Raw genomic sequence first — 15,243 nt, forward strand, 5'->3', positions numbered from 1 at the left:
TCATCTTCCATTAAGGTTGGTGTTTCAGCCTCAGAGTAGGCTAGTTTGCAAATCAATGTGAGGGGGACAGTTTCATAATAGTGTAGTAATACAGATTACAATTATAATCTAATGCTCTCACACACTTCCACGCAAGCCTTTACAGTTACACAAAACAAGTAATCATAAAAAGAAAAACAACATTAATCACATGGTGCCATTTATTCAAGTATTTTATGTGAGAATTTGATAAATTATTAGTCTTAGATTTTTAAATGCTGACAGTTTTCGTCGCATCGAACAACTGTTTTCATCAAGCCATAATATTAAAAAGTGATGGCAGTGTCTCAACCAGCATATCTTTTTCACCTACATCAGCACTTATTGTTCTTCACCCATGTGACTGTCGTGCTGTAGTGCGCATGCTCCTTGAGCGCTGGATGCATAAAGGAAATATCTGGACAGCAGAATATTTATTATTGCCGTTCTCCCTCTCAAAGCTGCTGTTGTGACGCAAAGTGCCCAACTTTAGAACGTGTAAAAACAAAACAAATTGTGCCAATCTTTGCATCGCTTGCTGTGGGTCACGTGAGCTGGCAGCCAGGGACAGAGCGAGCCTCTACAGCGCGCATGCGCAGTCTGCATCGAGCGATTGATGGTTCATCCATCGGCTTGTGTGTGTGTCTGAGCTCCCGATCAGCTGCACTTCTCTGTGTGCCTTGGTGCAGCTGGAAGTTTTACAGTAAGATCGCCGAGGTCAAGGGATATTATTGAAGCTCGTCGTTATAAATATGTCTACAAACAAAGTGAAGAAAGTGAAAATGGCCACCAAATCATGCCCGGAGTGTGACCAACAGGTGAGGTGTTGTTTGTCAATGAATGATATATTTGTGTTTTTGTTCAAGTTCTCAATCGCCGGATTGTTATCTTTAGTATGGTGTGTGCTTTAATAAGGTTAAATTGTTTATTAGATCTGTGTGTGAGTTACAAACAGCGTTGCTACGTGATATGAAATACGGTTTTCACATTTTTGTCGATTGTATTGAAGTGATTTTATTGATATTATGTGTCGTAACGCATAATAAGCCACTGAATTTGGTTTCCATCTTAGTTTGGCGAAGAAAACGTGTAAGGCTGTTAAAGGATATCCAGCTTGCTGCATTGAAACAATTAAATTTCATCGGTTTCATGCAGTCTGTTTTCGCCTCGTTTAATATCACGAAGAAGGCTGATCTCTGCGATTAAACTGCTTATAAATGTGCATACTATTATCCAAAGGCTTCAGACACTTCCAATGATGATAAAATGATATATTAATGCTGGTTTTGACATATAAACGATTTGTTATTGTTTATTTTGCCCTTGAACAAACAGAACTCACCTCGTTGCAGACCATTTCATAAGACTGTATTTTGTGTCACTGTATCAGCTTAGCTGCAGAAAACTATCAGGGCATTGTTTCCTGTTTGCTGTGGAGTCAGTGTCAGTTTTTCCCCAGTCAAAGGACACATCAGTGTTGTCTTTATAAGGCACTCCATATTTATTTACTCCTTTGTTAATTCGTAAGACTGAAGAGCTCTTCCTCAAGTGTTGTGAAATATTTAGTCAAGTCATGGTACATAAATTCATTGAGTGTTCACTGAGTTCTCTTTCTCTCTTTCTGTTTCTCTCAGATTCCTGTGGCTTGTAAATCCTGTCCTTGTGGCTATATCTTCATAAGCAGAAAGCTTCTCAATGCCAAATTAAATGAGAGGTCTCCAGTAATGGGTAAATAATGCATCTTTTATATGTTTTATGCATCTGAAAACCCCATGTATTTATCATTTCTATATTATGTTATGCTAAATTCTGTACTGTTAAAATATTTATCAAGTGGCCTTTAACAAGATGTAATGTGACTGTTGAGCTGGAAAGTGACTGCTGCAGGAATTGATGTTTAAAATTCATACATTGGAATGTAATTCCAGATATTAATCAGCTAACTTTTCTGTCCCACTGAAAAATGAACACTTGCTCATTCCATTGCTTTAATATATACCCATATGAGTCGGCTATAGTTAGCCTGTGTCTTCAGGCTGTACTCGTGAGTCATGTTGATTGAAAATTTTTTTTTTTTTTTTTTAAATACTATCGGTATGTGTTGGACTCTTTGGACTAGTGAATGGAAATAAATAGCAGGCAAGTTTCCAGTCAGCAGGATGCGTTGAGAATACTGAAATGAGTGGTGCAGTGATGGCTGTTTGCTTGAGTGAGTAGTGCTGAGAGAGATGGGGGAAGGGCAAACTAATTCCTGTCTGAAAAGCTTGTTCCTGCCGCGTCTCTCTCTCTCTCTCTCTCTCTCTCTCCACCCCCTCCCGCCACTGTCTTATCAAGAAACTAGTCACAGTATTTCAGTTGACTCATTTTTATGATACATCAAGACATGTAGAAAATCGCCCGAAGATTAAATTGTACAAAATAAATTTCTCAAAGTTGAACTGGAGGTTTGTTGTATTTTAATTGGAGGGATTTTTGCAAAGTGATGTCACAAAATGACGTCTATAGAAATGTTTAAAAGTGTGTTATATAAGTGATAAGAGGCCAGCTTGGGTTGTCATGATCTTGTTAAAATGTGACAACTGTGTGGATTATAGTGTGAGCACATTTCAGTGTGCAGTTTTTTCACAATACTTATGATTTTAAAATGATTCAGTTGAATGTCTTCTATTTGGAATTCGTATCTAAGCACTAATGTCAGGTTTTGGGTCAGTCATGAGTATTGTATTGTATAAGCTAGAAAACAATGTCTCATTGTGTACATATCAAATAGGTAGATAGTCTCAAGCATGCTGAAGTTTTATGATTTTTATTGTTCAAAGCCCAGCTGGCGAGTGCATTGCGTTTTTTGGCGGCGAAGTCTGTGATTGTTACATTGAGTTATGACTGGAATGCTCCGCACAAATGTTCTTTGTTTAATGTTTCACCGTGGTGTGACGTATATGTTGATTTCCCCAGTTCTCCACATTTTTATATTTTTCTGTACAAATAATTCAGTTTTCTGCAAGTCACATAAGGAATTAATTTGGGAATATGTGGCGGGTGTGAGATTCTACTTGTATTATATTATTTGAAGGGTGTAGCCATAGTTTCTTCTGAACGAAACATTTCCATTTTAGCAGAAGTATTTATTCAGGGCTTACCCTGCACTCTGCTAAGAATAATGTGCTCAATTTGAAATAGGACAGACTTTATTTAGATTGCCCTGCCTGCCCTTGCATGGTTTGCTTCTAGGAAAGAGAATTTTAATTCAGAATTTAAAATTTAATTTGATTTAAAATATTAAATTAAAGCCTAAATAAGACATTTATTTAAAAAATGGTGTTGTTTGCAACATGAAACGAGACAAACGTGATTCTTTCCAGATATTTTACAATAATATTCACACGTGATGCAACCCCGTCTTTGTGATTGTGGCATAGTTGTGAAGGAGTTACGCAGTGTTAATTAGCTGTAGAACAGAGCTGCTCTTGTTAGTGCAGGTTATTGACAGGGCCTGGATTCCGGAGTCGTACAGCAGGCCTGTGAAGGGAGTGAACAGAAGAAGATCTTATCACAGTGTTTAGAATCAAATGGCTGCCATGGAAATACTTGATTATATAAATATTTAAAATATCTGTTGGGGACAGAAGGTTGCTTTTAGAGATTCACAGAACTGAGTTACACAGAGATTATTAAATCATCAATCATTCCAGTGCTTCATTATTGTAAATGTATGTGCTAAAAAATTATTTTTGGAAAGTTGACATGCTGTACTTCATATAAAAATATTTTAAACATAATATATAAATGTATTATTTTTTTTATAAATGCAACTTGTAACTCATTGAGAGGCTGCATGGAGTATATGTATTCAAATGAATTTTTCACACCAAAATAAATGAGCGAACAATGAAAAATGTAATAAAAATGCTGGAAAAATATTAATAACACTTAATATATACAATTTCCTTTATACATTTAGAGCAAAAAATATATAATGATTTTTTTTTTAAAAAGACCCCCTGTCATTTCTTTTCACATTTAAGATCCTTGACAAATTATGTATAGAATTGGCCAAATTCTGTATGTAGGCTATTTCTCTTTAAAAAGCTTTCAATATAATATTATTCTTATTATTCTGGTGTAGTCACTCATATGAGCTCTCTTCACACAAGGCTGCTAGAGTCTGTTACTAATGACGTTTACTTGAAGCCTGAAGAGTCCTATAAATAAACTCCCTCAGAGAGACGCAGGCCTACTTCCTTTTGTAATGAGCTCTTAATTCTCTGATTGTAGCTCTGCATATGGCTGTACTTTTTACATCATTTGCTGATTTGCATGTGGACTCACAGACCCTCTTTTAGCTTTTTAGTCTGTCAATAATGCTTGGGGGGGATGGGTTTAAAGACCATGTGAGGAAAACGAGAGCTTCTGGTTGTGTTAAAACTGTTTATGAGATGGTGTGGCTAGTTTGTGTATCTAGAATATGAATGTATCAACACCAATTACTGTATATTATAATCTTTTGATTGTGTTTCAGACAAATTGGACGCAAAGAGAAGACGAACAGAAAGAATTAGGAAAGAGAAGATAAACTTAACATCTACCAGTGATATGGAAAATAGAAGGGGACCCCGTTCCAACAGTCAGTCAGATCCAATCCGCAGAGGAAGAGGCAGACCGAAAACTGTTGGACTGAAGAAGCAGGAGGAAGAAAAAGGTAACATGTCTGGGGAACAGTAATCATTATAGATTTATGGTCACTATAAACATTAACATTAAGAAATGTAGAAATCCAGGGAGACTTTATTGATGTTATTTTTTCATTTGCATTTACAATGATGTCAAATAATGTCAATTTAATTGTCCACAATAATAATAATAAACTTTCTTTTATCAACTTTTCTTAAAAGTATGTTGGAAGAGATTCTTGGAATTTATATGCTCAGATAAGTGAAACCAACAAATTTCTTTGGATATTTGAATATGAATATAAACAAAAGTGCTTCGCTAAGCTGAAAAAAAGGGTTTGTTGCTTTGAAAAGTGCTTTTGTCAATGTTTGCTTGGTTATCTCAATGAAAGAGTGTGCTTTGAAGAGTTCTTGTGAATAATATTTGATTCCTGTTTTTGCAAACACCTTTTTTCACTATCTATGTGGTATTTATTTTCACTGTTTCTATGATTTTATTCAGTTTGAGTCTGTATTTTCTCAATTTGCGTCATCCAGAAAAGGTTCTGCTCTTTTCTTTTCTTTTTTTTTGTTGGGTCAAACAGTAAATGAGCACAAACTTAAAGAGGAACGTTTAGAAGCATTTCAAATATCTTAAGTATTAAGAAATATTGTACAGAAGTTGCTGTAATACCAGGTTAGGAAATGAAAGATGTTGATGTGTGCTCTCACGTCTGGAGCGTCTGGCCAAGAGGAGGTATAAAACAATACTAGCAGCATTTGATGGTGTTAATTGTGTCTTGGAGTCCAGATACAGTAAACGCAGCCAAGCTGCTGCTAAGACCTACCTTCCACCCCATCCTCAAACTGACCTTCACTCCCATCATGCCCCTCTCTGATTTCACGCTCCCCCTAGAGATTTCTGTTTATTTACATTTGCATTTAGAATAAAGCCCCTCTTTGGTGTGTCACCACTGATCGCACTGCATCTGTCTTCACTCCCAGCCACACCTAGCTGTAAAACAAATAGTGTCTCGTATTAAATAAAACTTTGTGTTGAGCAACCCTCGTATGTTTTAGATAAAGCAACAGATGACCATATCTCAATGGACACAAAGAAATCTTAAGTATTCAGCAGCCATCAGGGTGGCATGTGGTTCATTGTACTGTTTCCAAGTGTACAGCTTTCATATTGTGGCTTAATGATTTATGCACATGGTTCTTTCTTTACACTCTGCTGAATAAATCATTGCCTGGTTGGAAGCGTCTATGCATTATCAGCTCTTCTATGGAGGAGCGACGATTTTCCTTTCACTGCAAATCTGCTGTGCTTTTCACTTTAAACAGAGTTCAGTTAAATTACTTTAGTGTAAAGTTGAGCCCTTTTGTTAGTTAAATTATGCTTTGATAACAAACAAGTCATGGTTGTGTTTGTAATGAATTTTTTTTTTTTTTTCTTTTACAGAAAAACAGGAAAAGGAGGTTGACATTTATGCCAACCTCTCCGATGAGAAGGCTTTTGTGTTCTCGGTGGCCTTGGCTGAGATTAACCGCAAAATTCTGGGCCAGAGACTCATACTGTAACAGGCGTTGGAAACAATTGCAGCTAAAACTCAGGACTCTTACTACGTGGCTGTGTGGGTGTCCCATATGTCTGTGTAAAAGCGGGTGGGAAACTCTGACCCGGAAAGGCTTAAACCCTGCCTGTGTGGCCGAAGCTCAGTGGTGCTACCGTGAATTGGTGAGATTTCAGAAGCCCGGTTTGTGTATGAGGGAAAAATGACTGTTATCCTTCTCATGAGTAAGAAGTGTAGTAATCATTAGTGGTGTAGGATTCTATTTTATTGACAATTTTATGGAATGTATTAAATGTTGCTACCAGTCGTTTCTTAAAATTTCAAGCTGAACAGTGGGTTCACCAAAAGAGTGCAAATTATGACTGGTGCCATTATTCAGACTTGTAAGTGGATCTGTTCCAATATTTGTTTATTTAGGTGCCAGTGAGCCATATTTTAAAAGTAACCTGGAGCTGAACCCAAGGAAATGCCGGATTAATGGTTATTTATTATGCCTCAACCACCTTAATTTAAGTGTGTATTTTATTTTTCCCTTTTAGTATTGTTTTACGAATGGTGCAGCGTACATGTGTAATATTCATCTTGTATAAATATATATTAAATTCAATTGCATTGAAACTCGTAGTTTTATTTTTAGTGGAAGTTAATTGCAACCATTCCTTCTCATACGTCATCTTCCCTTTTTTTTTTTAAGATGTATTTGGAGCAAGAAAAATGCCTATGGCAACTCTCGTAGTGAGCTCATATTTCAGCTGTCTTCTAAAGCTCTACTCAAAACTCAACCGTTTTGTTTCAGTTCTTCACAGTCAATATTTCATCATAAACAAGCTGAACCAGACTCAGATGTTTAATAAAATACACAAGGACTGTCCTGGTTTTAAATGAAAATGTAAACTTTGGTATTTATGTAGCATTATCGTTTACAAAGAGCCCAGACCTTTTTTTGAACATGTATTTATTTATTTCCACCATCGGTTCGGATCGTGTTAGCTTCCCTAGGAGAGCAGCTGCCGCAGCCAGTCTTTTTTTCCAAAGCTTCATCACCAAGCAACAAGCTCACCTCAGAGAATCCAGTGTGCTGTGGTTTCCACAGAGATGATGGATCACTGGCTCGATCTTCCCTTTTAAATTTGTCACTGACTTGCCCCCAGCAACCTTAGTGATTCTCAAAGGGCATATTAATGAATAAATTAAATGTAAAACGTGCCTGCTTAACAGTAGAGTATGCCTCAATAATCAATATAGTCTACCTTCCTGCAGACATTAACATGTAGAAAAGGTGAACTGTTTTTTTTTTTTAGCTGCTTCAGCTCTTTACATGCTATATTTCACAGGCCACATATGACTTGTAAACAGATGCCATGACCTTTCTATTGTGTTAAAAGGTTGCTAGATGTGAAGTAAATGGAAAACATCCAAATTTGGTTGCTAAATTAATTTCACAAAGAATTACAAGGCTTTTATGTGAGTTTTTATGTTCACATTAACAAACGCTCTCAAACTGTGATTTATGGGTAGGTTTAGCTTCCCCTGTTGAACAAGAAATACAAGGTATGTATTCTGTTGTAGTAGCTCTCAATAAAAAAATAAGGGGTCAAAGTTAATCGAGAAACCAAGACAAAGGGAAAAGAGATGAAAAAAAGAGCCTGAAAAATGATGACCTGTACAATAAAATTTGTTTATGAGTAATTAACAATGAGGTGTAACAAAAATGCAAATAGAAGAGATAAACGCTGCATTTATCTTGATATACATGACACAAGAGTCGTTGAGGGGTTTCCCACTTTATGAGTAGCCGCATTTGCATTTGTTTGCCACCTTCAGTCAAGAACAGTCTAACAGCTGTTCACAGCTTTTGTTCTTTGGGAGCTAGGCCTATACAAAAACCAACATGATTCATTCCCTTCGTTTAACAGTAGTTTGTGGAGAATAACTGTAGAGGGGATTTTTGCTTGTGACAGTGTTTTCCTGTGTGATTATTAAAAAGGGCTGAAACGGTTATATCTGTAAGTTTCAGTGACATGGTGATATGATGAGTCACTGGACAGTTGGTGTTTTTAGTCTGAATGGTTTTGGGGTCAACGGCAGATGGCATGTCTTTCTGTGGTGGAGGTGATGAGGGTCTGATCTTGTTTGGCAATTGCTAAAGCTCCCAGTGGACATCTTCAGCGTGAATCACAATCTCTGGCACTTTGCCTGGAGGATAGGAATAAAACCGATTCACTAGGTCACAGGAAATGGAGAAGCTGAATAATATTCCATCTAAAGAAAATGATTCTTTGTGTGCTTGGAAATATACAGTTGAGATATTTCCTCAAAATATTTCTTTAGTCTTTGCTTCTGCTGTGTTTGTCATGACTAGTTGCTTTTAGTTTTCTATACAACTGCTTAATAATGCAGGGCTCAAGCCTTTAGGTATAACACACAAAGCTTGATGAAGGGAAAACCAGACAAAAAAAACTACTACATTTGTGCATTTGAATGTTAAGCCTAAATCCTAAGCATTTGTTGTAATTTTCCCACATAAAACCTTTTCAAATCTGTAAAAAAAAAAAAAACCGCAAAAGACATCAATGAATGAACTGGAGTACATATCCTCTGCTGTTTGTTAGAACATGCATCATTTAAATATTAGTGAAATGACACCCTCTTTCTGGAAACACTTTGTTCAGATGTTTTGTGTGGCTTGGAAAAACATTTGGCTTGTTGATGGAAACTCGGAGTGAATCACAGGCTCTGGTTTCTTGTCTAAGGGTGTGGAATAAAACAGATCCCTGCATTTGTATCAAATAGCTCAATGTTTTCTGGCATTTGGATGGCTTGGCTTTATTCTCAGTTAACCTATGAGTGGCGATCTCTTTATTAACCAGTAGATGGCAGCCAAACCATAATCCTCCACTATTATAGTAGGCTACGCAACTGTTTCATGCAATATCTACAGAAACTCATTGCCTCAGTTCTCAAGCAGATTGAGGAAGAAATGTATAATGTAGAGCCAGAAATGCAGAAAACAGTCGCCCTATAGCAACAAGATGAACACTTATTTTTATTTGGGGACTCTTGTATCAAAGGTTTAGGGTTTTAAACATTTATTAACATGAATAATGTAGGTGTAGTAACTGTTTTGATTTACAAGATGGTGGATGCTAGCAATTCTAAGTAACACTGATATTTACAATGTAACCAATAATTTACAGTGGTAACCATAGTTCCCGCCAAAATCCAGTAGTAGTTTAGTACTCTGATGACTAATGACTTAAAGCAATACTCCATCCAAAAATGAATATTCTCTCATTATTTATTTGCCTCATGTTGTCCCAGATGACTTTCTTTCTTCAGATGAACACAAACTTTGTGTTATCCATCTGTTAATGTGTGTAAGAAATAGGTGTGTAGGGAAAACACACTTTTACAACAGCACTTTGTGAAGTTATTTTATTAAAACATTTTGAAAATAGTATTTTTCCTATGCTCACGTAAGATTTTACTTCAGAAGGCATTGATTAATTGGGGTTGTATGGATTACCGTCATGTTGTCACTGTTTTAATTTGATGCATCAACTTTGGGAGTCCCATGGACTCCGAGATTGATTATTATTCTAAAAAAAAAAAAAACCTTTGTGTTCATCTGAAAGAAAAGGTAGAATATTCCTTTAATTTTGTTCTCATTCAAATAGCGTAAGAGGCTTTCAGAATTTGACATGGTAGCTAATACCAGTTACCACTTTTTTTAGTAGTTTCAACTGTAATAGTTTATGCTATTTTGGTTGTCACAATTGTACCTTTTTCTAAGCACATTTTTGAACAAATGCTTCCCCCTCAACGCACAATTTTAGCCACGATTGAATATGTAAGGGATAATCAACGGCTAGCTGTGCATTAAACGATTTGACTGCACGACATGTAGGCAAAGAACCTCCGCGAAGTGCATTCAAATCATTTAATGCACAGCTAGCCGTTGATTATCCCGTTTATGTCATGGTCATTTGCCAGCGTTCACATATTAAAGATGTTAATAATATTTGCGCTGCAATATTTGACCAGAACGATAAAAATGACGGTTATTTTCGTCTGTATTACTATTCAACTGTAACTGTATGTTACTATGGTTACAATGTTTATAGGAAGCGCATTAATATAGAACGAGATTAAACTGACCTGGAACTACCTGTGCAGATCAACGAATTTAATCAACACCTGCCAGCCAATCAGAATCCAGTATTCAGACAGACAATGGCTGTAATCATACTACACAGACATTGTGATTTCAGAAGTTATATGTAACCCACATTAATATATGGTTTAAAATGAATATATCTGATTACATAACTACATTGATTCACAATATAATAATATAAAGATAAACATAATACACTAATATATTGACGCTTTCCCTTTAAGGGAACCGCTCGCGCTCGTCAAACCAGAAACCAAAGGCAGAGAGAGAGAGAGAACGGAAAGATTAAAGATATTAATGAGTGAAATAATTAATCAAAAAGTTGATTTTAAGAAACCAAAAGAGAAGAAAGACAATACACACCGGAACTTATTTGAATTAGAAGGCATCAGTTTTGATACATTTTTTCTTTCTCCTCCAGTTTTTTTTTTTTTAATTCTTTTTTTTTTTTTAATTGAACTGAACTACATCACAACTGAATAGAATTTAATTTAAATGCTACAGACATTTACATTGTATATTGTTTTACTTTGTGTTTTATGTCATGATGTTTATTTTGAGTTTGATGAACTTGTTGTCTTACCTGTAGGGAAAAAAAAGTTAATTAAAAAAAATAGCAGCCCTAATAGATCATCAAATACAAGTGGATCCACTGCACTAAACTAATTTATTTATTATTTATAACTCTTTGTGACCCTGGATGACAAAACCAGTCTTAGTGTCAATGGTTGCCTTTAAAGTTGTCCAAATGAAAGTTCTAAAGTTCTTAGCTATGCATATTACTAATCAAAAAATTAAGTTTTGATACATTTACGGTAAGAAATTTACAAAATATCTTCATGGAACATGATCTTTACTTAATATCCTAATGATTTTTGGCATAAAAGAAAAATCGATAATTTTGACCCATACAGTGTATTTTTGGCTATTGCTACAAATATACCCCAGCGACTTAAGACTGGTTTTGTGGTCCAGGGTCACATTTATACTTATTAAAAAAAAAAAAAAAAAAAGCTAATAGGAAAGAAGATTTTACTGTTATAACATTTGTAAGATTTTTCTTAAATAACTTGTATGTATAATAATATAGTTTGCCTCTTAGTAAAGTGCTGGCTTTTTGTACTCAATATCTGGTCTCCAGTCTGATTTTATATTTGTTTCTCCCACTCCATGAGAACCTAGAACTGGTCCAGTACCGTAAGTGTTGTGTTGGATTACGCAGGTGCTACATAATCAAGTGAAGGTCAGAACAGGCAGTGTTGGTGTGGCGCAAATTGAGTCATTAAAGTCCATGTCATATAAAAGAGCATTGCGATGACAAAAGTGCGTGTGAGTCATGTTAGATGCCATACTTGTGCCACCTGTCCCATTACTAACAGGAACAACAGCCCCGTCACAGAATCACATTATTGTTTTAACATTAAAGCTTTTTCAGTGCCATCTGGAGCACCACCCACATAATTTAACAAGCCCTATGAACAAATCATAGGATGAAGATGTTTGCTTGTAATTACAAGTTACAGTTATTTGGAGGTTTTCATAACACCCATCATTTCACTCGTGAAGCTACAGTGAATTAAACCACCCCTTTTCTTCTTGACAGGATTCTGGAAGCTTGTTCATTTACACAGTTTTTGTTTTTAGAAACTGCTTTTATTAGCATCATATCAACCACTGTAATTGTGTTACATATAAACACAGCTGACATGCACCGACATGCTCAGTTCTTACTGGTATTATAGAGACAATAGTAGCCAGCCATAAAGAGAATCGTTTTCAGACCGGGAACAATGCCACCAATCAGAGAAGGATTTTGTTCTATCAGCCTCCTGGGACTTTACATATCTGCTTCTAAAACCAGAGCCACCAAATAACCTGCATGGTGCTTTGCCTGCTTGTAGTGTATCTCTGGGCTCTTCCAACCCCAGATGAACAAGCTCTCTTATCTTGCTCCAGCTCTTTTAGATTCCTTATCAGGAAAGACTTAGGCTACTTGATGCCTACACATCGGTGCACGTCTGACGCATCCATCTCAAATTGGGACAGTGCATGAGATCAGATCCTTTACAAGCACACACAGTCTCTCCTCATATTCTCCTTCAACAGCATAAGAGAAACTGAAATCTGGTCTGACCTCCAGCATCCTCGTCATATCGCCATCCCTCCATCCATCCTGGCTTTGCAGGGAGGAAGACTTCCCGTGGGGATGGTCCCAAAACAAAAAGACAAATCTGAGACCTATTAATAAAACAGAACACTCACATTTCCAGCATACTCACGCTAATCTCAGGCAGCTGTTATCTCTAAGCAGGAAGTGCTTTCTGGGCCCACTGCCGTGCTGACGGGGGGCGCGTACCCAGTAAACGGGCTGAAAGTGATAAGATAGTTAGTGTTTGAGGGGTGATCTGTCCACTCCAGAATGTTACAGTACCCTGAGAGTCCGGGTCTGGGGGATATTTGTTGCTTGTGGCAGCCCACATTGGGAATGATGTCCACTGAGTCCTACTAACCCATGACAACAGGGCAATGCATGATGGGGACCTCTCTGTACAGATCAACGCTTCTCAGCACAGGTGGCTTCAGTGTGTCGGACTACATACGCAAATTCACGGTAAGATCCTGCTTTTCTGCGAACAGGATGAGAAAATTCAGTACTCATGGGATATAATTTTATTATTTTCTTATAACATTATAGATATGTGTCTTATAATAACATGACTGGCAACAAAAAAAACTTTTAGATTATTGTAATTTAAAAAAATAAACTACTATTTTAGTTAAATATTTCATATCACCTTATCTATGTGAATATTAATTTAGGACTCTTTTGAAAAACATTTTTGTTTGTGTATGTAAGCTATTTTTAATTAAAGTGGTTTGTTATTCTGAGGAGGAGGTTTTTCACTATTTTTCTTACTAACAAATATGTTCAGGGTTGCCTTTACCTCTCACATGGAGAATATGTAATTACTTTATCTGCGTACTTTGATTATTTATAAGCTTCTTTCTTGAGCTGTTGTTTTAGTTGTTTTCTCTTTGTCATTTTCTCTTTTGTGTGTGTGTGTGTGTGTGTGTGTGTGGCAAATCATCTCAGCATTGTTTCACAAATTGTACATGTTTTTGACACTGCTGCCCTTTTGGCCTTTTGACAAATTGCACATTGTCTGTAACATTTTAAAGACATTGTACATTAGACAGCACAATCCCATCTCCTTTCTCAGAACAAAGATAAAACAAACCAATTAGCTTGTGTGTGTGGGTGAGTGAAGAAGAAAAACAATATTTTTCAAGTAAGCATATTTAGTTCGGGCTGTTAAATAGATAATATTTGATTGAATTTTAATTCGTCTTGACACTTTATAGCACTCAGAGTGAATTTTTATTTAATGGCCTGAACGGTAATGGGATTTGCATAAAATTTACATACCATCACCCTGAGCGCTTTTAACAGAGGGAGAAGTTGGATACAGACTCCTCTGCTCTTTCAACCTTTAATGCTAAGGATCCCTGCCATGTCAAACATTTATGTGAGGGCACAGAAGGGATTGTAAAATGAGACTACAGTGCAAACAGTCCCTTTAGAGAGGGCAAGGCTCAACACCACTATGGGCAACAGCATGCATCCATTAACTTGACAGAGTCCTTCAATGCCATATCATCTCCATCGGGCTGACGATGTACCACAAGTACAGCAGTTTAACAGCAGACTTGCATTTCCCTTCTTAACGCACATTGTGTACTCAACATGTTTGTGTGACATTTTAAATGAATATCAGAGATCAAAGAGGTTTTAATATATTAAGCAGTGTTATAGTTATGCTTATCTCTGCCAAACAGATATTCTTTCTCAGTGATGTTAGCTATCGTACTGGCCCGAGTCCTGTAGTGGAATGGAAATTGAGTTGCTTATGTTGTGCCAGCTTGTAATAACGGATCCCCACCACCACTAAATAGTCAGCATGGAGCCACATTCCTGTGGTTGTCCTGACCCTGGCCTCCATCCCTATTTCATAATAAGGTTATACTATATTGTGAGTATTGTTTTTTGGCATCCGAACACAGCAGAAAGCTCTTATAGAAGGATACAGACAAAAAGTCCCTGGCATGCATGGGGCATTGGCATTACGGACAGAACATCCAGAGAGTTCAAGGTTCCCCTCTCTAGAAGCCCCTTTATTAGAGGTGTCTTATATATGTGGTAGATGTTTTTATCCCAAGCAACACACATTGCATTCAAGCTATACATTTTGTCACTTCTTACCATGGGAATCAAACCCATGACCTTGTCATTGATAGAATTATGTGCTACCATCTGAGCAGCGTTGAGCTTTTGGCATGTTAAGTAAATAAACATGATTTTCTAGCCTTTCTAGACTTTGCTTGTTTACCTAATAATTTCTTTAAAACCTCTTAATAGATTTAATAGAACATAGGGTGAAATGTTACAATCAGTTTTTCCAGACTAGGTTAATTGATACATTAATTTATATAACTTATAAATCTTTTGTTAATTCATATCTATTCATGATACATTAGCTAATAATTATAATGTTAACTAAAGTGTAAAAATCAACTAGTACTAGATATAGGTAGTAGATATTTAATATTTTGTGAATGAATGTATACTATTTGAGGAAATTTGTCTAGGGCTGTTTTCTTTTTTAAATGATTTAATTTCTGGTTATGATGATGTTGTTGTAATGATTCAGCTAATGGAAAGACCCAGGATTAACTATGGCTGGATTCCAGATGAGGTGAGAGAGAGACAGTTGTAGCATATCATTCATCTTCATACCAGTGTCCACAGAGGTTTATTTTTACT

At 36.4% G+C, this 15,243-nt stretch overlaps 1 protein-coding gene across 1 annotated transcript; it reads left to right on the forward strand.

The window, feature by feature from the left end:
- Window positions 1-547: 547 nt before the first annotated feature.
- Window positions 548-6,862, forward strand: c07h16orf87 (chromosome 07 C16orf87 homolog). Its single transcript, XM_058780502.1, has 4 exons — window positions 548-836; window positions 1,653-1,746; window positions 4,538-4,717; window positions 6,133-6,862. The coding sequence occupies exons 1-4, from the start codon at window positions 771-773 to the stop codon at window positions 6,249-6,251; spliced, it is 459 nt and encodes a 152-aa protein (XP_058636485.1). The 5' UTR covers window positions 548-770; the 3' UTR covers window positions 6,252-6,862.
- The last annotated feature ends 8,381 nt before the right edge of the window (window positions 6,863-15,243 follow it).

Source organism: Onychostoma macrolepis, chromosome 07 (assembly GCF_012432095.1).
Source record: "Onychostoma macrolepis isolate SWU-2019 chromosome 07, ASM1243209v1, whole genome shotgun sequence".
NCBI classification, from domain to species: Eukaryota; Metazoa; Chordata; class Actinopteri; order Cypriniformes; family Cyprinidae; genus Onychostoma; species Onychostoma macrolepis.

Coding starts and splice junctions, on each gene's coding strand:
- c07h16orf87 (XM_058780502.1), top strand. CDS start 771: ATGTCTACAAACAAAGTGAAGAAAGTGAAAATGGCCACCAAATCATGC. Junction 1,747..4,537: donor TGAGAGGTCTCCAGTAATGG/GTAAATAATGCA, acceptor ATTGTGTTTCAG/ACAAATTGGACGCAAAGAGA. Junction 4,718..6,132: donor GAAGCAGGAGGAAGAAAAAG/GTAACATGTCTG, acceptor TTTCTTTTACAG/AAAAACAGGAAAAGGAGGTT.